Source organism: Nicotiana sylvestris, chromosome 5, assembly GCF_000393655.2.
Source record: "Nicotiana sylvestris chromosome 5, ASM39365v2, whole genome shotgun sequence".
In the NCBI taxonomy this organism is placed as follows: Eukaryota; Viridiplantae; Streptophyta; class Magnoliopsida; order Solanales; family Solanaceae; genus Nicotiana; species Nicotiana sylvestris.
In genome coordinates this window covers 5,707,452-5,730,982 of record NC_091061.1, presented here as the reverse complement: position 1 = coordinate 5,730,982, position 23,531 = coordinate 5,707,452, and the positions used below count along the sequence as shown (strand labels likewise).

The 23,531-nt window shown below is 41.5% G+C and overlaps 1 protein-coding gene across 1 annotated transcript; it reads right to left on the bottom strand.

Moving 5' to 3' along the window:
- Positions 1-563: 563 nt before the first annotated feature.
- LOC104236103 (uncharacterized) lies at positions 564-21,733 on the bottom strand. Its single transcript, XM_070145772.1, has 2 exons — positions 21,152-21,733; positions 564-767 (listed from the first exon to the last, which is right to left on the bottom strand). Exons 1-2 carry the CDS (start codon positions 21,731-21,733, stop codon positions 564-566), a joined length of 786 nt encoding a protein of 261 aa, XP_070001873.1.
- Between the last annotated feature and the right edge of the window lie 1,798 nt (positions 21,734-23,531).

Sequence of the window (23,531 nt, the reverse complement as noted above, 5' to 3'; positions counted from 1 at the left end):
GGATCAGTAGTGCTTAAATTCTGAATTGGAAGGCATGTGCACTCGTGCACAGCATGTGCATTGGTGCACCTCATGTGCCTTGTGCACAGCCTGTTTTTCTGCATAAGAATGCTTTTAAGTTTTAAACAATTTGACAGCATATGCTGCCAGATATATTATACTGCCCATGCCTGGCTTTAGTTTAAAGAAGTATTTAAACCTTTTAAAAGTGAAATCTGTCAGGGAATGTTGATGGGGTTTAATACTTAATTAGCTAAAGTTGGAATTGAAATGGAAGGCACATGGGAGGGGTACTGTGATATTCTGAAAACAGGCTGTTAGTTCTGAGGCTTATAAAAGGAGACATACAGAATTAGGGGAAAAAAAATTGAACCTTAAGAGCTGAAAAAGGATAGGATTGCACAGATAGAGGGAGGTTAAGAGATAGCAAGTATACAATCAACTTTCAGAAACTGTTTCTTCCTGTTGTTATTTGGGCTTTTTCAGTTGTTCAACTTGTTAAATCAATTCTGATTCTTTGGAGTTCCAGTTGTGTCTATTAGTCGAGTGCCTTTCATTGGTTACTACTGTTTTGTTTTGCTTAGAGTTCTGATTCTACTCCACTGGGTGTTGCTGTCATTTGGCTGCTTCTTTCTATCGGCCATAGTTGCATTTCTGTGCACTTGAGCCTTTTCTGCTGTTCGTTTTGTTTTGCTGCTGCCCTGTCCTGCTGCTATTGCTAGTCCTGTTTCTTTTGCTGCTGATTTCCACATCTTCTTCTTCTTCTCCTTTGCACATTCAGCATTTTCAGGTACACATTTCAAGTCCCATATTGATGTAATTGAAACAGTTTGAAAGCATGAAATGAAAAAGGTTGAAGAAGTTCAAGCATTTGCTGTAATATTCATAGTACATTAACAGGCTTGTGAAAATTGATTAGTTTATAATCCAGCAGTTTGAAAGCATGTACTGATATTCGACTAAGTTTATCCTGTTGTGTTTTAGCTCGGTAGTTTGTTTGTTAATATGGGCATGTATATTTCGACCTTATACAATATTATTCCTGTTTCATTTAGTTTTTTTTAGTCAAGATTAGTCCACGTAAGTTTAGTTAAGTTCAACTCGAGAAGTGTTCGGATTAAGTATCATATTTCGTTAACTCATACATGATTCTTTGTCAAATTAAAACATTTTATTTTTGCCAGTTATCCTTTAATCCAGCCTAAATAAGTTCAGTTAAGTTCAACAAGAAATCTTTTCGTATGTAATATTCGGATTAAGTATTGCATTTCATCAATCTCATATGTAACCTTATGTTCTATCAAAGTATTTTCGTTAAGGCATGATTTCTTACTTTATAAGTAATTAATCAGAAATTGATAGGAGTTCAATTTAGGCCAAAACATATACTTCAACTAGCATATTATTCTTCGTTCTTCTATCTCTGAAAATGAAATAATAGAAATGTAGTCACTGTAGGATGCCCTTCTAAAATAATGAGACGAGCCTCGCCAAACAAAAATACAAATTGCGGGGCCCTCAATAATTGACAATGATAAATATCTAGAGTTTGGGAGGGACGATTTTAGTGAATTCCACTGCCTCCCTCAAAGATAATAACGCGTTTAGATTCTTTAAGCGCGACTTTAAGTAAATTATATTCTTAAATTCGGGTGCACATTGATGTGACCCAAATCCAAGTCTCAACAGAGTCAAAATGTGTTAACAACTACGGGTGCATTGACTGTGACGTGGTTTGAGATGCATTTTCACGACGTTGCAATTCTATGAAAATAAATGATAATAATAAAAGCGGTTTAAAACTTAATAAAAGTACATAAGACACAACATGTATTTGAATCAGATATTTAGCCATTATAACAATTTAAGCGACCGTGCTAGAACCACGGGATTCGAGGGTGCCTAACACCTTCCCTCGGGTCAACAGAATTCCTTACTTAGAATTTCTGGTTCGCAGACTTCATTTGGAAAAGTCGAAAATTTCCTCGATTTGGGATTCAAGATAAACCGGTGACTTGGGACACCAAAAGCCAAACCTTTCTCAAGTGGCGACTCTGAATTAAATAAATAATCCCATTTCAAATATTGTCACTTAAATTGGAAAAACTCCCACCCGCGCATTTAACCCCTCGGGGCGGGCGCGCAAAAAGGAGGTGTGACAGCTCTAGCGACTCCGCTGGGGACTACATAACCCAGAACCACTGGTTCAGGGTTCAAGAATTCGAGCTTAGAATAATTGTTATATTTGGCTTTATTATCTGATCTTTATTACATGTTTTTTGCATAACGTGCTAAATGTTGTCTTTTACCGCTTTGATATTATCTGAACTGTATATAAACTGTGCCGAAACCCTTCTCTTCTTACCTCCGGGGAGAAGCTCGCTGGTCGAGACTCCCTATTCTGTTAGTGTCAATGCCCGAAATAAGAAAGAGGACGGATAAGTTACGAAGCCGGACGGCCTTTTGGTTCCCGGTAAGTTGCCCCTCCTCGACTCGAGTTGTCCGCTCGGGTACACAGTCTAGAACAAATACCAAGGTTTAAACCTAGTATAACTCGACTTCATGCCGGATCCCTAGTAGGAACGCTTATTTGCATCATGTTGCATTTGACTTAGGGGGCTCAACACAGGGGTTGGGTCCGTCTAGGACAAGCAACCTGAAATGAAAAGACCACCCTGCTGCATCCTATTTGTTTTGCGCATTTATTTGCTTCGGTTCCGCATGCTGACCGGTTTCTAAAAAAAAAAAAAAGATAAATAGCAGCGTAGGGAGATAATTACTTATTTTGGAAAAATGAAACCAATGTCCAAGTAGTGTCGAAACCTCGTCGGAATTTTTCTAAAAAAAAAAAAAATATAAAACCAAAAGTTGTCTTTTAGTTTGATTCATTAAAAAAACATATAAAAATTGTTCTTTTCTTTTTTTAAAAAAAGAAAAAGAAAAAAGGGGTATTTATTTTTTAAAAAAAAATTTAAAAATGTGTTGTCTCTTTTGTAGTACCCTTTTTATAAATTCGGACTAATAGTCCAAATATTGCAAAAAAGCAAAAAAAAAATACTTTTTTTTAGTATTTATCTTTCTCCAAAAATAATACTTATTCTTGATTGCTAGGTTTATTTGATTTTCTCTATTCACGATATGACCGAACTACGCCGGTTTGATTCTCGCACGGGGTGAGATACGTAGGCAACCCTCGGCGGGTCCAACCTCCCGTTTTTATTAAAAAAAAAATCTAGATAATTTTAATTTTTGAGTCTAATAAAGTTTATCGCCTTAAATAAATGTGCAGGATGAGCACGATACAAAATGAATCGTTTTCAATAATGACCAAGATCCCTTTTGAGTTGCGATTATGGTGGAACGACTTAGGCAAAGAAGGGCAAGGCAAAGTGAGGAAATATCTGAAAAATCTCCCGGATTTACTAGACATTCAGCCTCGGGGTGATATTATCAGATCATTGGTCACTTACTGGGATTCGGCGCACAATGTATTCCATTTTTCAGACTTCGAACTCACCCCGACGTTGGAGGAAATAGCGGGATACATTGGGGGTGATGAAGCTCCGTTAAGGTTCAAGTACTTGATTGCACCTAGGGCCGTCACGGTACACCGATTTTTGGATTTTCTGAAAATACCCCGAACATTTCACCATCCAGATCTTGCCAAAGGTTTCTGCAGTCTCCATCTCATGTATGCTAGATACGGTCATGAGGGCGGGTTCAATAAGCCGGATTTCAAACTATGTAGTAAAGGCAACCGACAAAAATGGGACGAACACAGGCAGTTGGCTTTCATGACGGCCTTCTTAGGTCTTATAGTGTTCCCAAGGAAGGACGGCCACATCGATCTAAGAATAACTGGGGTTGTCAGTACTTTGCTTACCCAAGATAAAAGTACTCTGGCGCCTATGATTATGGCTGACATTTTCCGGGCTCTCACTGTTTGTCGAGCCAGGGGTGACTTTTTCGAAGGATGTAACCTACTGTTGCAAGTGTGGATGACCGATCATTTATGTCATCGCTCCTCACTTTTGGGTTATGGTTCGCCAGAGAAAACTTGTATTGGAGAATTCTACACGAGAATCAAAGGGCTCAATTTACCTGAGGGAGTCACATCATGGACCTCATTTCTCCGAACTCTCACCGCCAGCCAAATCCAATGGACGCTCGGATGGTCACCTATCGAGGAAATCATATACATGCCGGCAACCCGGCCTCACTTTCTGTTGATGGGACTGAAAAGTATCCAACCCTATGCACCGTATCGGGTTTTGAGGCAACTTGGGAGGTACCAAGTGGTACCGAAAGATGAAGATTTGAGTACCCAAGTGATTGAAATCAGTCCGAACGGTCATTTCCCTGAAGAAGAAGTTCGCCAAATCTGGAGTGAATGCCAACATCTGACAGCAAACACTTGTGTGATCGATACGGCAAAAGGGGAAGTCGCCCCAGGATATCACGCTTGGTTTAGAGGTAGCCTGTCTTACGAAAGACCGGCTAAGAGGCCGCATCTCAAAGATTTCGTAGAATCATCCCAAGGGCAATGGAACTGGTTAGCAAAAGAGAAGGGTTATCGGGCAGAGATTGGCGATTTGAAGCTACAAATGGATAGTCTGAAATTCGATAACAGCGTACAAATCGCGGCGGATCGAAGCGAAAAGAATAGGTTGATCCAAGAGAATGAAGAACTTAAGGCCCAAGTCCAAAAATTGAGATTGTCTCTTGATGAGCAACCCAGAAGTCAATCAGACCAGCGGTTGATAAAGGGTTTGAAAAGAGAGATCACGGAATGGCGAGACAGGTTAGAAGAATCCGAAAAGGTCATGACAGAGTTCAAGGCACGGTGGGAAACAAGAGTAGATAAGCATCGCCGATGTTTGAACCAATTGAAACGTGACCACGAGAAGGCTGTTTCCAAAATAAAGAGGGAGATGGCTACACTTGAGTTTAAAGCAGTTAAGCAGGCCAGGGATTTCCAAATTAAGAGCAGATACTGGTATGACTCAATAGCCCAGATGAAGTTGGAAGTACGGCGATTGAAGCATCAGTATATACAGGATACTCAGGTATTCGAGATATGTAGCGATCAGATAAAACGCCTACTCATAGAAAGGAAGCGAACCAGAGATAGGATCAAGGCCATTGCCCATGCCATCACCAGACGATGTCTACGATGTGAGAACATGTCCAGCGTTACCGTCCTCTCGGCAGTAATGGGTTATGTCAAGCAGACTATGCATGAGCTGGAGCAACTTGAGAGGGATCTCACACCTAGGACCGCGGCAAGGCCGAACGATGCCCCGCGGACACCAATTTTCAAAACCATAATGCACTCATAGTTCAAGCCTGTATCTTAGCATCTCCTGTTTGTTTTTCCATCGGGGTGATTTTTAGTCTATTTTTGAGTCTAGGTTTATTTTCAAAGTTTGCTTTTTCTTTTGCAAAATGTAGTTTGTAATAGACTGCTTCAACAATAAAAAGGTTGTTTCTTTTACGATCATTTGTGTTTTTCGAACTACGTAATGATCTGATTCACGTAGGCATCGTGATACGTAGGCAATCCTCATCGGATCCGGTCACATTTCTTTTACTGCAAAATAAAAAATAATAATAAATAAAATAAAAGGAAAACAAAAGAGAGAAAGAAAAGAAAAGAAAAAGGGGAAAAACTAATAAGAGGAAAAAATGTCGGAATGACGCGTGCTCTCATAGCAAACATATAGTAATCCACTTAACTGTATAGGTGCATCATGCCCAACGTGAGATTAACTATCTGTTATTTGCTGCAAATTAACCGTGCGTTTGTCATTGAGCATTTTTTTAGGGTTTTTGAAAAGACGGTTGGTTTGGTGAAAGTCTGGCCTCGCACTCATACTTCACGAGGTCAAGGAGAGGTGTTCAACTACCTGTTGTTAGGACCAGAAGCAGTACTCACACTTACTTCACCAGGTCAAAAGGAAGTGTGGAAATGTCTTCGGAAATTCCATTGCAAACAGTCCCCGTCTCTGAGGAGAGCTCAATCTCAGCCGTCCTCACGCCTGAATCCGCAACTGCGGAAGAAAATAGAATCCTACGGCTCCGCATGTTGGAAATGCTGGATGACTGGAACAATGGGAAAGAGCCGCCAAGTGTCGTCCCCGGATTCCCTGAATTATTCTCCAGGTCAGGTGGGACTTCTAATGTCCCCATAAATTACCCTGCTACCCCATTCGGGTACCCAGCCACCTCCGCCTTCTCCGCAGGATCACCTTCTGAGCCTCATCCCCGAATTTCGGCCACTGATGCAAGCATGAACATCTTTACTGCATCGCCTTGCCCAGTTACGGCACAGCTTGCCACGTACAAGCCAAGCTTTGACTCATCCTCTTTTACATTCCAAGCACCATCGTTCTCAATGGAACCAACTATGTTCGCTACCAGTACTAATCCTCTACCGCCTCTGTGCGAGCTCGCACCAGGACAGGATCAGAACCCCAGAGTTGTAGAACAAAATGAGATTGCCAAAAGGATGAGAAGCCTTGAACAAAGTCTGAAGAATATTCAAGGATTAAGCGGGCAAAAGAGCGTCTCTTACGCCGACCTGTGCATGTTTCCTCACGTGCACCTGCCAACGGGTTTCAAGACCCCCAAGTTTGAGAAATACGATGGGCACGGTGACCCCATTGCACATCTTAAGAAATACTGCAACCAATTGCGGGGAGCCGGCGGAAAAGAAGAACTGCTAATGGCATACTTTGGGGAAAGTCTAGTAGGGATAGCTTCGGAATGGTATATGGATCAGGAAATGTCCCGATGGCATATATGGGATGATCTCGCCAGAGATTTTGTAAAACAATTCCAGTATAACATCGACATTGCGCCAGACCGAAACTCTCTGTCGAATTTGAAGAAGAAGCCTTCGGAAAGCTTTAGAGAGTATGCTATTAAGTGGCGTGAACAGGCGTCGAGAGTGAAGCCTCCCATGGATGAAGTGGAAATGGTCACTACCTTTCTCCAGGCTCAAGAGTCTGACTATTTCCAAAACATGATGTCGGCCATGGGTAAGCCATTCGCGGAAGCGATCAAGATTGGAGAGATGGTGGAAAATGGTTTGAAAACGGGTAGGATTCTGAGTCAAGCAGCCATAAGGGCAACTTCCCAGGCCGTCCAAAGCGGGTCTGGAGGAACGACAAGGGGGAAGAAGAAAGAAGAAACGACTATGGCAGCCTCTGAAGCAAGGGAGTATCGTCATCCCAGGCCCCATTTTCCGGAAAGAGCCCCACAACACTACTACCCCCACTCAAATTTGGCATATGCTCATCAACCTTATATGGTCATGAATGCCCAACCTTATAACCATCCACCACAACAAGCCAACCGAGGCCCAGCTCCACCTCCCAGAAATCAGCCTCCTTACCGCAACCACTATAACCCACAACCCCCGCAGAATAACTACCGCCCCCAGGAGCCACCTCGACGGCGGACTTTCACGCCCATCGGTGAACAATACTCTACATTGTTCCCTAAGCTAGTCCAGTTGGGTTTCTTGCAACCAATTCCCCAAACGAGGCAAAACCCGACATCTCCTTCTTACAAAGCCGGAGTCAGATGCGCCTATCATTCAGGGGCCGAGGGACATGATACAAACGACTGCTGGTCATTGAAAAGAGTGGTCGAAAATTTGATAGAGCAGGGGAAAATAGTGCTAAGGGACGAAGAGATCCCAAATGTGACTAACAATCCATTGCCCGCTCACAATAATGGGCCGCTGATCGGCATGATTTGTGAAGACAAAGAGTTCGACCCTGCTTTGAAAGCCATAATTGCCATTGTCGACACAGGGAAGAGGCCTGAAATAGACCAGAAATCAGAAAAGGGGGAGGAGGCCAAGGTTGTAAAGAGCAAGCCTGAAAAGAAGGTAGAGAAGGAAGTAGTACCAGCAAAGGGTGGAATTCTTTACATACCGCGAGGTCAAGCCGAGAAGACGCAGAACTTCGGGATCAAAAAGACAAAGCCTATGTACGTGCCGAAAGGGGCCTATGTGGTCCGGGGGACGATTCAACCACCTCGGCTGAATGAGCCAGTGGTTATCAGACGCGTGCCACAAAAGCCGATGACCAACCCGTCCACAGTGCCGTGGAATTATCAAAAGACTTTGGTAATGTACAAAGGTAAGGAGGTCATGGAAGAACTTCCAGAAAATACTTTCGTTGGAGGGTACTCAAATACCCAAGAACTGAACAACGCCACACAAAGGCGCTTCCCTCCAAAGAAGCCTGTGAGTGTTGAAGAAGCGGAAGTGTTCTTCCAACAAATGAAGATGCCGGATTACGAAGTGATAGATCAGCTGCGCAAGCACCCTGAGCAAGTATCCATGCTGTCATTATTAATGAGGTCAACCGAGCATCAAAAGATCCTGCTGAAAACCCTGAATGAAGCATATGTACCGGTCGAAACCTCGGCGGAGCAACTAGAGCGGATGACAGAAAGATTCTTCGCCGTCAACCAAATCTCTTTCAGCAAGAATGATTTACCCCCGGAAGGAGCAGCACACAACAAGGCCTTGCACTTAACAGTTAAATGCGAGGACTACTACGTCAAGCGGGTAATGCTGGATGGGGGATCAGGTGTTGACATTTGCCCGCTCTCCACGCTACAAAGAATGGAAATTGGGGCAGGAAGAATCCGACCCAACACTGTCTGCGTGAGAGCTTTCGACGGCATCAAGAGAGATACAATGGGAGAAATAGACCTGTTGTTGGTCATAGGACCAGTCGAATTTCGAGTAATCTTCCAGGTGATCGACATGGACACATCCTACAATTTTCTCCTCGGCAGACCTTGGATCCATGCGGCAGGAGCCGTGCCTTCCACTCTTCACCAGATGGTGAGGTTCGAGTACGAAGACCAAGAGATCGTGGTCCATGGGGAAGACGAACATGCCATTTATCGGGACCCATCCATCCCGTATCTTGAACCGAGAGAAGGGAGCGAACATACGGTCTATCAAGCTTTCGAGGTGGTACTGGCAGAGCAGCACGAAGAGGGAGTACCTTGCCCCCAGCCTTTCTTGTCTAACGCCTCGGTCATGGTGGCCAAAGAGATGATCCGGCACGGATTTAGGCCAGGGAAGGGACTTGGACGAACCCTTCAGGGAATAACAGAACCCATTACTTTGCCAGTCATCAAGAAACCTTTTGGACTAGGTTTCAAACCTACTCCAGCAGACGAAAAATGGGCAAAGAAAAGGAGAAATGAGGGCTGGAAGTTGCCTCAACCACTGCCGGATTTATATGCGACTTTCGTCAGGCCAAGGTACGCTGAAGAAGAAGATGATGAGGTCTTCACAGCTGAGGAAATCGAGGAAATATGTGGGGCAATGAGGGAAATGCTCTACGAGGTCCACATGGTTCAACCAGGCGAAGGCACGAGCACTGCTGAGATGATGTACATGGGGCCAAACGCCAAACTCCAAAACTGGGAGATCACGCCATTCCCAACTAGACGGAAGTCCGGGTAGACCTGTCCTGCCACCTTTCCTGTATCACAAGTTGTCTCCGGGACATAACTTGAACGTTTCCTTCTTTTCAATTGTTGTTTTTAACTCCTAGTTGTAAACATTGTTGTCTTCCAATTTTCCAAAGAAAATATACAAAAAAAAATCACCATTGCTTTCCTATTCTTTCTTTTGTTCTGATTTTTATTACTTTTCCTCTTATCTTCCTTTTCAGTCCTAATAATGCGGCTTTAAATATGACATGCTTGCGGACTTCACGCCCAGATCACAATGAGTTATTTAACTGCGAATTAATGAACCCAGAACCAGAATATGATGCGGAAGAGGCTTTTAGGGAGATAAACCGAGAGTTGGAATATTTCGAGAATAAACCTAAGCCAAATCTGAATGACACTGAACCGGTAAATTTAGGAACCCCGGAAGAAATCCGGGAGACCAAGATAAGCATTCACACGGACAAGAAAACGCGAGAGGCGATAATTCAACTTCTTTTTGAATTCAAAGACGTGTTTGCTTGGTCATATGATGACATGCCGGGACTAGGTGTTGATCTGGTGGTTCATAAATTGCCGATTCATCCTGACTGTCCTCCGGTTCAACAAAAGCAACGAAAGTTCAAAACTGAGGTCAGCGACAAGATTAAAGAGGAGATCACCAAACAACTAAAAACGGGAGTGATTCGGGTAGTCCAATATACAACATGGTTGGCGAATGTGGTTCCAGTACCAAAAAAGGACGGGAAAACTCGAGTATGTGTAGATTACCGAGATTTGAACAGAGCAAGTCCTAAGGATAATTTCCCGCTGCCCAACATCCACATCCTTGTTGATAATTGCGCCAAGCACGAAATACAGTCTTTTGTAGATTGTTATGTCGGGTATCATCAGGTACTGATGGATGAAGAGGACGCCGAGAAAACTGCCTTCACCACGCCTTGGGGCACCTACTGTTACCGGGTCATGCCATTTGGTCTGAAGAATGCTGGGGCTACTTACATGAGGGCCATGACTGCCATTTTCCATGACATGATGCACCAGGAAATAGAGGTGTACGTGGACGATGTGATAGTCAAGTCCAGGACGCAGGATAATCACATCCAAGACTTGAGGAAATTCTTCGAGAGGCTAAGGAAGTATGACTTGAAGCTAAATCCAGCCAAATGCGCTTTCGGAGTTCCGTCGGGTAAACTTTTGGGTTTCATCGTAAGCAGGAGAGGTATCGAGCTAGATCCGACTAAGATAAAATCTATCAAAGATCTACCTCCCCCAAGAACGAAGAAAGACGTGATGAGTCTTTTGGGCAGGCTGAACTACATCAGTCGGTTTATTGCCCAGCTGACAAGCACGTGTGAGCCCATATTCAAGTTGTTAAGAAAAGATGCGGCGATTAAGTGGACAACGGAGTGTCAAGAAGCCTTTGATAAAGTCAAAGAGTACCTTTCGAATCCCCCAGTCTTGGTCCCTCCAGAACCAGGGAGGCCACTTTTCTTGTATCTGACAGTCTTGGAGAACTCTTTCGGTTGCGTCCTCGGACAACACGACGTAACCGGAAAGAAGGAGCAAGCAATCTACTACTTGAGCAAGAAATTCACCGGTTACGAGGTCAAATACACTCTGCTGGAAAGGACATGCTGCGCTCTCACATGGGTTGCACAAAAGCTGAGACATTATCTCCAAGCCCACACTACATTCCTCATAAGCAGGTTGGATCCTTTGAAGTATATATTTCAGAAACCAATGCCTACTGGGAGACTGGCTAAATGGCAAATCTTGCTTACGGAATTCGACATAGTTTATGTCACTCGCACGGCAATGAAAGCCCAGGCGTTAGCAGATCATTTGGCCGAAAACCCGGTCGATGAGGAATACCAGCCATTGGATACCTACTTCCCAGATGAAGAAGTAAACACCGTAGAAGTGATCTCGGAGGAAGCTCATGTTTGGAAGATGTTCTTTGACGGAGCCGTGAACGCCAAGGGTGTAGGGATTGGGGCAATTTTGATCTCGCCTTCCGGTCAGCATTATCCCGCCACAGCTAGACTGCGTTTCTTTTGCACAAACAATACAGCTGAGTATGAAGCCTGCATTATGGGCATGCATATGGCAATCGATCAGGATGTCGAAGACTTACTGATTATGGGAGATTCTGACCTGATCATCCGACAAGTTCAAGGCGAATGGGAAACTCGGGATGTCAAACTTATCCCATACCGACAACATGTGGAGGACCTCAGCAAGCGCTTTACCTCAATAGAGTTCAGGTATATTCCGAGGTGTCACAATGAACTGGCAGATGCACTTGCTACTCTGGCTTCTATGCTACCCTACCCGGGCAACGCCCACGTCGATCCTTTGGAAATCCAAATCAAGGAAAGACACGGTTACTGCAGTGTAATCGAGGCGGGATCAAATACGCAGCCTTGGTACCATGACATCAAGAAATTCCTGAAGACACAAGAATACCCCGAGCACGCTACTGGAGATCAAAAGAGGACCATTAGGCGACATGCAAGTGGTTTCTTTTTGAGCGGTGAATTGTTATATAAGAGGACTCCGGACCTCAATCTCCTAAGATGTGTCGATATCGAGGAAGCGAGAAAGATCATGCACGAAGTACACGCAGGTGTGTGCGGACCTCACATGAACGGGTATGTCTTAGCGAAGAAGATCCTTAGAGCAGGTTATTACTGGATGACCATGGAAAAGGATTGCTTTAGCTTTGTTCGGAAGTGTCATCAGTGTCAGGTGCACGGTAACTTGATTCATGCACCTCCCACGGAACTGCACCCCATGTCCGCACCTTGGCCATTTGTCGCTTGGGGCATGGACGTCATTGGACCAATTGAACCAAAGGCTTCGAATGGACACAGGTTTATACTGGTTGCCATCGATTATTTCACAAAATGGGTAGAAGCTGTCACTCTCAAGTCGGTCACCAAGAAAGCTGTGGTGGATTTTGTACACTCAAATCTTATCTGTCGCTTCGGTATTCCTGCGACTATCATTACAGATAACGCAGCAAACTTGAACAGTCACTTGATGGGAGATGTATGCGAGCAATTCAAGATAACGCATAGGAATTCCACTCCTTATCGGCCAAAAGCCAATGGTGCTGTGGAAGCTGCAAATAAAAACATCAAGAAGATTTTGAGGAAAACGATCCAAAGTTCCCGACAGTGGCATGAGCAGTTACCTTTTGCATTATTGGGGTACCGCACTACGGTACGCACATCGGTGGGAGCGACTCCTTATCTTTTGGTTTATGGGACCGAGGCTGTAATACCGGCAGAGGTAGAGATTCCTTCGCTTCGAATCATTGTCGAAGCAGAAATCGAAGACAGCGAGTAGGTCAAGGCTCGACTGGAGCAATTGACGTTGATTGATGAAAAGCGGATGGCCGCAGTTTGTCACAGACAGTTATACCAACGAAGGATGGCCCGTGCTTACAACAAGAAAGTCCGACCCCGGAATTTCGAAGTAGGTCAGCTGGTACTAAGGCATATTTTGCCGCATCATGAAGAAGCAAAAGGAAAGTTTGCCCCAAATTGGAAAGGCCCATACATCGTAAGGAAGATATTGCCGAGAGGAGCATTGTATTTGGGTGATATCGAAGGAAATGACCCCGACACAGCAGTAAATGCAGATGCAGTCATGAGATACTACGTCTAGATCATACTCCAAGTGGTCCTGACACGCTTGAAAATGGCGAAGGTTTTATTCCCCACTACTCCCCAAACACTACCCAATTCTCCCTACCAACTTCTGAGTCGTTTACAAAAAAAAAAACAAAAAAAAAAAACAAAACAAAACATTGATTGAGGCCTGAACTACGTTTGACTTGATTCCGAAAGGATACGTAGGTAGCCTCTCCCTGAGGTTCAGTCACACCAACAATAAAATCCCATTCACCCTGAAATTGAAACCGGGGCACGTCGAGCAGTTTAGAAGTTAGTATCATCTACCTTTTCTTTACCAAGCACAAGCCTTCAAATCAATTACCAAATATGGCGGGGGACCAATAAGCGTCACAAATGGAGACCAGCACACTCTGAATTGAGAAAGATAAAATGAGAGAGTCTCGGCGGTGAAAACCTTCGGGCACCACGAGGCGACGGGAGTAGAGAAACCAAAATGAGAGAGCTTGTTTAGTAAAAACTCGCAAAGAGTGCTATCAAGCGATGACAGGAAGAGAAATGAGAGAGGTCAGCCAGCGAAAACCCGCAAAAGGGCGCTGTTGGCCGAAAAGAATGACTCCATTCCAAGAAAGTTTCGGCAGAGTACCACCAGTTTGGAATCACAGATCCGTTCTGGTTCAGGAAAACGCAAGCTCTTAGAAGGTCAGACGTCCAGTCCAAAGAGCATGTCATGTCATTTAAAGCCAGCGTTATCTTCCTCAGATAAGTTTTCCTCGTCCCGAGAAAGGTGTTCCTTTTCTGATTTATTTTCCCCTTTCTTTGTTTCTTTTCGAATCCCTTTTGCATTTTAACCCCGAGTTCAGGACACACCGGAAAGGACATGTGGCATGGTTTGTTTGCACGGAATCCCGTCTCATGAAGGAAAGCGCCTCATCTCATTGATATGATTGCCCAAGCATGATGAATCATGACGTTTGATGGTGTCCCGGAGTAAAGAAAAAGAGAGAAATCTTGAAATCTCCCCCAGCAAGTCCACCTTCGGACAAATCCCCACAGAGTCTCCCCCTGTACAGAACCCCACAGAGTTTCTCTTTTGTACAATCTCCCACAAAGTCTCCCCAGTATAAAAAAATAAAAAAAAATCCCCATTGGAATTTCATCAGCACATCCCCAGCGAGTCTTTTTGTAAATATTCCCCAACAAGCTTACCCCAACAAACCCTGGGAAACTCATTTTTGAAATAAATCCCCAGCCCCATTGTACAAAAATCCACACAAAGAATCCACTTTGAAAATATTCCCCACAGAGCTTCCTTTGTTGTACAGAGCTTCCTTACGAAGCAAGTCATCACAGAATCCGGAAATACAAGCCTGTGTAGTCTAAAGGTTTCGCCATTCGAATCGAATCAATGGCGGAACTTCGCAACAGAAGTAAAGACGCAACGAAGCAATTGAGAACAATCAAGGTCACCGAACCGACCGTCATTTCCGAACTAACAGTTGTTCTTTGTCTGAGAAGTTGAAACAGGTTTTAATCCAAGACAACCGTGCAAGAAGCAGGTGTCGCCCAAAGAAGAAGGTACACGGGTACACGAAATATTTTGGCAATAAGGAATTCACTCAAAAGGTAAGTTCCCGCAAAACTCCCTTTTATCTTCTATTAAAACAAGAAAACTCAAAAATAGATCGTGTAGTATTCTCGAGCTTTATCCCCAGCCAATCAGCATTAGGGTTTTAAACCCTAAACTGAATTTTCCTTTTAGTCAGCATTAGGGTTTTAAACCCTAAACTGAACTTTTCCCTTTCAGCCAGCATTAGAGTTTTAAACTCTAAACTGAGCTTTTCCATGCAATCAGCATTAGGGTTTTAAACCCTAAACTGAATTTTCCTTTTAATCAGCATTAGGGTTTTAAACCCTAAACTGAATTTTCCTTTTAGTCAGCATTAGGGTTTTAAACCCTAAACTGAACTTTTTCCTTTCAGCCAACATTAGAGTTTTAAACTCTAAACTGAGCTTTTCCATGCAATCAGCATTAGGGTTTTAAACCCTAAACTGAATTTTCCTTTTAATCAGCATTAGGGTTTTAAACCCTAAACTGAATTTTCCTTTTAGTCAGCATTAGGGTTTTAAACCCTAAACTGAACTTTTCCTTTCAGCCAGCATTAGAGTTTTAAACTCTAAACTGAGCTTTTCCATGCAATCAGCATTAGGGTTTTAAACCCTAAACTGAATTTTCCTTTTAATCAGCATTAGGGTTTTAAACCCTAAACTGAATTTTCCTTTTAGTCAGCATTAGGGTTTTAAACCCTAAACTGAACTTTTTCCTTTCAGCCAGCATTAGAGTTTTAAACTCTAAACTGAGCTTTTCCATACAATCAGCATTAGGGTTTTAAACCCTAAACTGAATTTTCCCTTTAGTCAGCATTAGGGTTTTAAAACCCTAAACTGAACTTTTTCCTTTCAGCCAGCATTAGAGTTTTAAACTCTAAACTGAGCTTTTCCATGCAATCAGCATTAGGGTTTTAAACCCTAAACTGAATTTTCCCTTTAGTCAGCATTAGGGTTTTAAACCCTAAACTGAACTTTTTCCTTTCAGCCAGCATTAGAGTTTTAAACTCTAAACTGAGCTTTTCCATGCAATCAGCATTAGGGTTTTAAACCCTAAACTGAATTTTCCTTTTAGTCAGCATTAGGGTTTTAAACCCTAAACTGAACTTTTTCCTTTCAGCCAGCATTAGAGTTTTAAACTCTAAACTGAGCTTTTCCATGCAATCAGCATTAGGGTTTTAAACCCTAAACTGAATTTTTCCATGTAATCAGCATTAGGGTTTTAAACCCTAAACTGAATTTTCCTTTTAGTCAGCATTAGGGTTTTAAACCCTAAACTGAATTTTCCTTTTAGTCAGCATTAGGGTTTTAAACCCTAAACTGAACTTTTTCCATTCAGCCAGCATTAGGGTTTTAAACCCTAAACTGAGCTTTTCCATGCAATCAGCATTAGGGTTTTAAACCCTAAACTGAATTTTCCCTTTAGTCAGCATTAGGGTTTTAAACCCTAAACTGAACTTTTTCCTTTCAGCCAGCATTAGAGTTTTAAACTCTAAACTGAGCTTTTCCATGCAATCAGCATTAGGGTTTTAAACCCTAAACTGAATTTTCCTTTTAGTCAGCATTAGGGTTTTAAACCCTAAACTGAACTTTTTCCTTTCAGCCAGCATTAGGGTTTTAAAACCCTAAACTGAGCTTTTCCATGCAATCAGCATTAGGGTTTTAAACCCTAAACTGAATTTCTTCCTTTGATCGGCGTTAGGGTTTTAAACCCCAAACCGAACCTCTCCCCAGCTAGCCGGTGTTAGGGCTCCAGCCCTGAACTGAGCATGCATATCCTCTTTCATCAATTTTATGAACTTCCTGGTGAATAATTAATGAAATTTTCCTAGTGAAACTGGGGCAGAAAATTTCGTTCGTTTGTTTGTTTTCTCCCGCAGGTCTGACCTCGAGCCACATAGACCGAAATGACCCACGAGTTAAATCTCAGTTCGGAATCAAAGAAGAAAAAGACAAGAAGATATCCCGAGATATCAGAGTAAAGGGAAAGCAGATCGACTCCAACATTTGACTAAGGTCCTGAACTCTGCCGGTCACATTTTATTCGGTATCCCGGAGATTAAACAAGTCACCGCAACTTGCAAGAATCAAGATTCAGATCGGAGTCTGCAAGCAGAATCAGCTAAGACCCAAGATCAAGTCGTAAAAGAATCATAGATAGGAATCTTGTAACTAGCAGTTGACATACACACAAGTAGTTAGCTCAGTTTCCAATTTCCATTTGGTTGTAATAAGGCAGTCAGTAACGTAGCAGTGACAACAGCAGCAGCAGTAGCAGCAAGCATTGCAATCTTATGGTAGTCCCAGCTACCAAAACTTCCCGAACTACATTGACCTGATTCCTGTTTAGCCCAGGATATGTAGGAAATCTTTGAAGCAAGATTCGGTCAGATCTTTCAAAAAAAATGCTTCATACGGAGTGGTCTATAGGCAAAAATCGCTCATACACGCTCACTTTATCTTTGCACGAAAACCCTTCGTGTTTCCGAACAAAGAGGGGCAGCTGTGAGCACGTGATTTTTGTTTCGCACGACAATCGCTCCAAAAAGAAATAAAAATAATAATTGGCCCTACTGTATAATTTTGGATTTCTGTGCGGCACCTTGTTGATTTATTTGTGACTTCGGCCCATTTTTATTTATTTACTTTATTAAAATAAAATTCAAAAAAAATATATGTGTCCTGCATAATTCGAACCGTAATCCGGTCGTTAAATAGAAAATCATGAATAGGCATCTTCGTCCGTGATTTTATTTGGTTTGACTTTACCTGTTTTGAAATATTTTAGTGTGTGTGCAAATAATTGTATTGAGTGTGTATTTAATTTTAATTTGATTTTTTGGCTTAGTTTTGTTTTAAAATAAATAAGAAAAAGGAAATAAATAAAAAAATAATAATAAAAAAATAAAAAAAAATAAAGAAAGGACCCCTTCCCTTCCGGACTTGGGCCAATTTTAACAAAATTGGCCCAAACAAACAGCCCAAGACCCAGGCCTGCCCGGTCCAGGCCACCTGATGCCCAGGACGTCCAAACGACGTCGTTTGAGTCGTGCCTGATCTGGGCCGTTGATCTCAGAGTGATCAACGGCCAAGATCAATTCCCCATAACCCATCAATAAACCCGACCCGTCTCACCCGGACCGACCCCAACCCTTTACCCTTGAAACGACACCGTTCCACTTAAGCTATCAGATCCAGACCGTAGATCTAGATTGATCTAACGGTCGAGATCAATCCACCCATTAACTATATAAGGCCATAATCCTACCCTGCCCCCCCTATCTAAACCCCAACCTTCGTCCCCAAACAAACAGCCCTAAAACCCTAGCCGCCCCTACGTACTTTCGCCATGAAAGCCGGCGGCATGGATGCCGGTGACCTTCCCCTTAACACCCTAGAATCCCCTTGCCTTCCTGAACATGAATCCATTAACCCTGTAGTTCGAATCTTATCCCACCTTCTCGAATCTTCATTTGAAGATTCGAGTCGGAACCTGATCTACACCGATCTGCTTCAAATTCATACCAGACACTCCCCAGACCCCCCGTGACCAAACCATACTTGGTTTGGTCCGAATCTGATCAGGGAAGCCTGAATCCCAGATCTAAGTTTGAAAGTTTTGTTCCTCCTTCACTGGTTCAACCGAAGAGATTAAGGTCTAATGGACTTTAATCAAAGTGTTTCTCATCTGAGAAACACTTCGTTTAAAGTCCATTCAGCCTTAAGAAAGGTTGGTCCAAATCCAAGTCAAGGTTTTGATTTTTCAAAGATTTGAGGTGAGTCTTGTTCTGCTTTTCTTATTTTTGTTTTAGTCCGTTGATTTGTTTTAAAAGTCTGTTCATATTTGTTTTAATTTTACCAACTTTGGTTTGTCCACTTTGCCTGAACTTCTGTTTGTTTGAGTGAGTCTTTCCATTTGTTCTGATAATGTGTATGTTGTGCAAGTAGCTGATTTTCAAATTTGTACTGATTAGTTGACTCCTCGAGGGTATTTCTGTTTAGTCAGTATAATTCAAACCATGTATCAATACTGTTTAAATGTCTGATTTTTGGCTACGATTGTGTATGTTAATGCTAATATAGTCGAGTCGACATATGTCGTCAATTAGTTTCAACTGTCTGAACAAAGTAAATCGATTTGCTTCTGATGAACATTTGCCTGGATCCATTAAGAACCAGTTTTGTTTACTTATAGCTGTTGAATTGGATCAGTAGTGCTTAAATTCTGAATTGGAAGGCATGTGCACTCGTGCACAGCATGTGCATTGGTGCACCTCATGTGCCTTGTGCACAGCCTGTTTTTCTGCATAAGAAGGCTTTTAAGTTTTAAACAATTTGACAGCATATGCTGTCAGATATATTATACTGCCCATGCCTGGCTTTAGTTTAAAGAAGTATTTAAACCTTTTAAAAGTGAAATCTGTCAGGGAATGTTGATGGGGTTTAATACTTAATTAGCTAAAGTTGGAATTGAAATGGAAGGCACATGGGAGGGGTACTGTGATATTCTGAAAACAGGCTGTTAGTTCTGAGGCTTATAAAAGGAGACATACAGAATTAGGGAAAAAAAATTGAACCTTAAGAGCTGAAAAAGGATAGGATTGCACAGATAGAGGGAGGTTAAGAGATAGCAAGTATACAATCAACTTTCAGAAATTGTTTCTTCCTGTTGTTATTTGGGCTTTTTCAGTTGTTCAACTTGTTAAATCAATTCTGATTCTTTGGAGTTCCAGCTGTGTCTATTTAGTCAAGTGTTTTCCATTGGTTCACTACTGGTTTGGTCTGCTTGGAGTTCTTGATTCTATTCCACTGGGTTGTGCTCTCGTTTGGCTATTTCTTTCTATTGGCCATAGTTGCATTTCTGCACTTGAGCCTTTTCTGCTGTTCGTTTTGTTTTGCTGCTGCCCTGTCCTGCTGCTATTGCTAGTCCTGTTTCTTTTGCTGCTGATTTCCACATCTTCTTCTTCTTCTCCTTTGCACATTCAGCATTTTCAGGTACACATTTCAAGTCCCATATTGATGTAATTGAAACAGTTTGAAAGCATGAAATGAAAAAGGTTGAAGAAGTTCAAGCATTTGCTGTAATATTCATAGTACATTAACAGGCATTGTGAAAATTGATTAGTTTATAATTCAGCAGTTCGAAAGCATGTACTGATATTCGACTAAGTTTATCCTGTTGTGTTTTAGCTCGGTAGTTTGTTTGTTAATATGGGCATGTATATTTCGACCTTATACAATATTATTCCTGTTTCATTTAGTTTTTTTTAGTCAAGATTAGTCCACGTAAGTTTAGTTAAGTTCAACTCGAGAAGTGTTCGGATTAAGTATCATATTTCGTTAACTCATACATGATTCTTTGTCAAATTAAAACATTTTATTTTTGCCAGTTATCCTTTAATCCAGCCTAAATAAGTTCAGTTAAGTTCAACAAGAAATCTTTTCGTATGTAATATTCGGATTAAGTATTGCATTTCATCAATCTCATATGTAACCTTATGTTCTATCAAAGTATTTTTGTTAAGGCATGATTTCTTACTTTATAAGTAATTAATCAGAAATTGATAGTAATAAGTTACGTTTTTAGCATGTAATTAATTAAGAGATTTTCTTTTATTTTAGAGACGAACTTAATAGGAAAATATAGTCACTGTAGGTTTATCCTTTTAAATAAAAATGAGACGAGCCTCGACAAACAAAAATGCACAAGCTGCGGGGCCCTCTAAATGTATATATTAAAATACTTAGAATTCGGGACAGGCCGTTTAGCGAATTTTACGGCCTTCCCAAAATAACAATACGCTAGTTGCTTTAGGCGCACCTTTAATAATTTAACCTTCTTAAACACGGGTGCACATTGATGTGACCCAAATCCGAATCTCAACGGAGTCAAAATGTGTCGACGACCACGGGTGCATTGATTGTGACGTGGTTCGAGATGCATTTTCACGACGTTGCAATTCTATAAAAATAAATGATAATAATAAAAGCGGTTTAAACTTAATAAAAGCACATAAGTCACAACATGTATTTAAATCAGATATTTAGCCATTATAACAATTTAAGCGACCGTGCTAGAACCACGGGATTCGAGGGTGCCTAACACCTTCCCTCGGGTCAACAGAATTCCTTACTTAGAATTTCTGGTTCGCAGACTTCATTTGGAAAAGTCGAAAATTTCCTCGATTTGGGATTCAAGATAAACCGGTGACTTGGGACACCAAAAGCCAGACCTTTCTCAAGTGGCGACTCTGAATTAAATAAATAATTCCATTTCGAATATTGTCACTTAAATTGGAAAAACTCCCACCCGCGCATTTAACCCCTCGGGGCGGGCGCGCAAAAAGGAGGTGTGACAGTAATATAATTGGACAATTTTCTTTCAAAGTTAATCTATAAGGAGGTAAACCAACAGGATTTAAAGAATGCAAAAAATCTTCATACTGACTTTGATCATTCGATTCACATGTTTCATCAATTGCAACGAAGGTTTTGGCTTCTTTTGGAAATTTGCCTATAAGCATATCATTTATTTCATTTACAAAATCATTTTTCGTCATCAAAATAACACGGAAAGTTACATAAGATACATCACAGAAGAAAGCATGCATGTTTGGAAATGTTGTTTCAGATAATGCATTCAAAGATTCTTGTTCAGTAGTATAAGGGACAATAAATAATTTTGGAATTTCAATTTTGTTTTCAGAAGTAAGAGGTTCTTTTCCATTTCCTATTCTCATCAAATATTCACAAAAGACCGGATCAGTTTTTGCACGCATGTTTTCTGACAGTTGCAATTTTTCAAGTCGGGGCCAAATGTCAGAATATAATAAACTCTCATGAATAAAATCCTCTCTTTTTCCGTTTCGAACTACTGGTAGAGTTTGTCTATAATCACCACCAAAGATAACAACTTTACCACCAAAAAGCACATTAGTATTCAAGAGATCTTTCAAAAGTAGATCAAAAGTTTCAATCATTTTCTTTTTTGCCATCGATACTTCATCCCATACAATTAATTTGCATCTTGAATCAAACAGGCAAGTGAACTTTGTTTGCTAATATTGCAACTAAAGTTTTCATCAATGTCAATGGGAATTTTAAAACGGGAATGAGCTGTACGGCCACCTGGAAGAATCGAAGCCGCAACTCCAGAGGTTGTTGTTGCTAGAGCAATAAATCTTTTAGATCACACAGTAGCTAATAAGGCACGATATAAAAAAGTTTTACCTGTTCCTCTAGGACCATCAACAAAAAAAAGCTCCCGCTCTGTTCGAAGATATTCTGTCTATAATCACATTGTATGCCATTTGTTGTTCAGGGTTCTACTTTTGTCGCAATAATAGCTCTTCTTCAGTAACGATTATGTTTCTTTCGAAGAATATTTCTCTTCCTTCTTTGGCAGCCTTTGAAGCCTTGAAATTTTCAGTGATAAGTTTATATTCATTAATGTTATGTCCCATCGAATGTAAGATGTCACTGAGACAATCTAAAACTTTATATCGAACACTTTTTGTTCCGATATCTAGTAAAACTTTGAAGTCTTCAGACATAGAGTTCTCCAATTTCTCCCACAATTCTCTTGGATTAGCGGATCACAATATACCAACAATATAGCTGTAAGCACGTGATTTTTGCCCTATATGAGAATTACTCCCAAAAAATTCAAAAATAAAATAATTTTTCTTGGTGTGCCATTTTTGTGATATTTTGAATAATTATTTGTATTTGTTTGTGCATGTTTATTTGCTAAATTAATAAAAAATACAAAAATATATCGCCTTTCGCATGTAGGATTTAATTCTACAATTGTTAGTAATTAAATTTGTTTTACAAAAAATTAAAATTACAAAAATAGGCATCGTTTGCATTTTTAGCATTTAATGTCCAAATATACAATTTTATGCTTAATTATTACTTAATTGTGCGTTAATTGTTATTGGGAGTTAATTTGCGCTTTTATAACTTAATTTAATTCTTAATAATAGTTTAAGTATTTTTATAGTTTAGTTTTAGAGAAATAAAAGAAGAAAAGAGAGCGAAAATATAAAGAAAGTCGGAATTGGGCCTCTTCTTCGATTTCAAGCCATAGGCCCAAAAAAATGGCCCAATCTTCCCTACGACCCAGTCCATTTCGAACTGGGTCGCCCCTGTCCATTAACCCAAATACCCAACACCCTTCTTCATTTTTCAAAACACAAAACAAAAACAAAACCAAAAAGAAAAGAAGAAGAAGAAAACCCTAAGAAATCCATCCGCCCCCTCCTATCTTCTTCTTCTTCCTCAAGCTTCCCCAAGCTCCTCCCATGGCAGACCTTCCCCCCTCACACCCCTGCCCCCCTCACGTCAACACACACACAACACAACCACTCTCACCCCCACGACATACCCTCGCTGCCATGGCTGCGTTTTTCAAGTTCGTCGAGCAACTTCTATGCCACCATTGTTGCCCGTAGTTGCTTCTCCTCCTGCTGTTGCGTTTTCTTCTTCTCCAACACTGCTGCTGCTGCGTTTTTCATCCTTCATGTTGCTGTTGTGTCGTTCCAAACAAACCACCACAACTGCTGCCCGCCGCGTCCAGCCATGGACGAGCTTCATCGAGCTCGAACTCGAGCTCCCATGGCTGTCGTTGCATCTTCTCCGACACTGCTGCTGCTACTGTTTCGTGTTGCTGCTCCAGCAGTGTTGCTGCTGCTGCCTTCTGCTTGTGGCGGGCTGCCATTGTTCGTTTTAAACGATGCCAAACGACCACTTTCTTTGGTCATCCGTTCGTAGTCGTCTTCGACGTCAAGT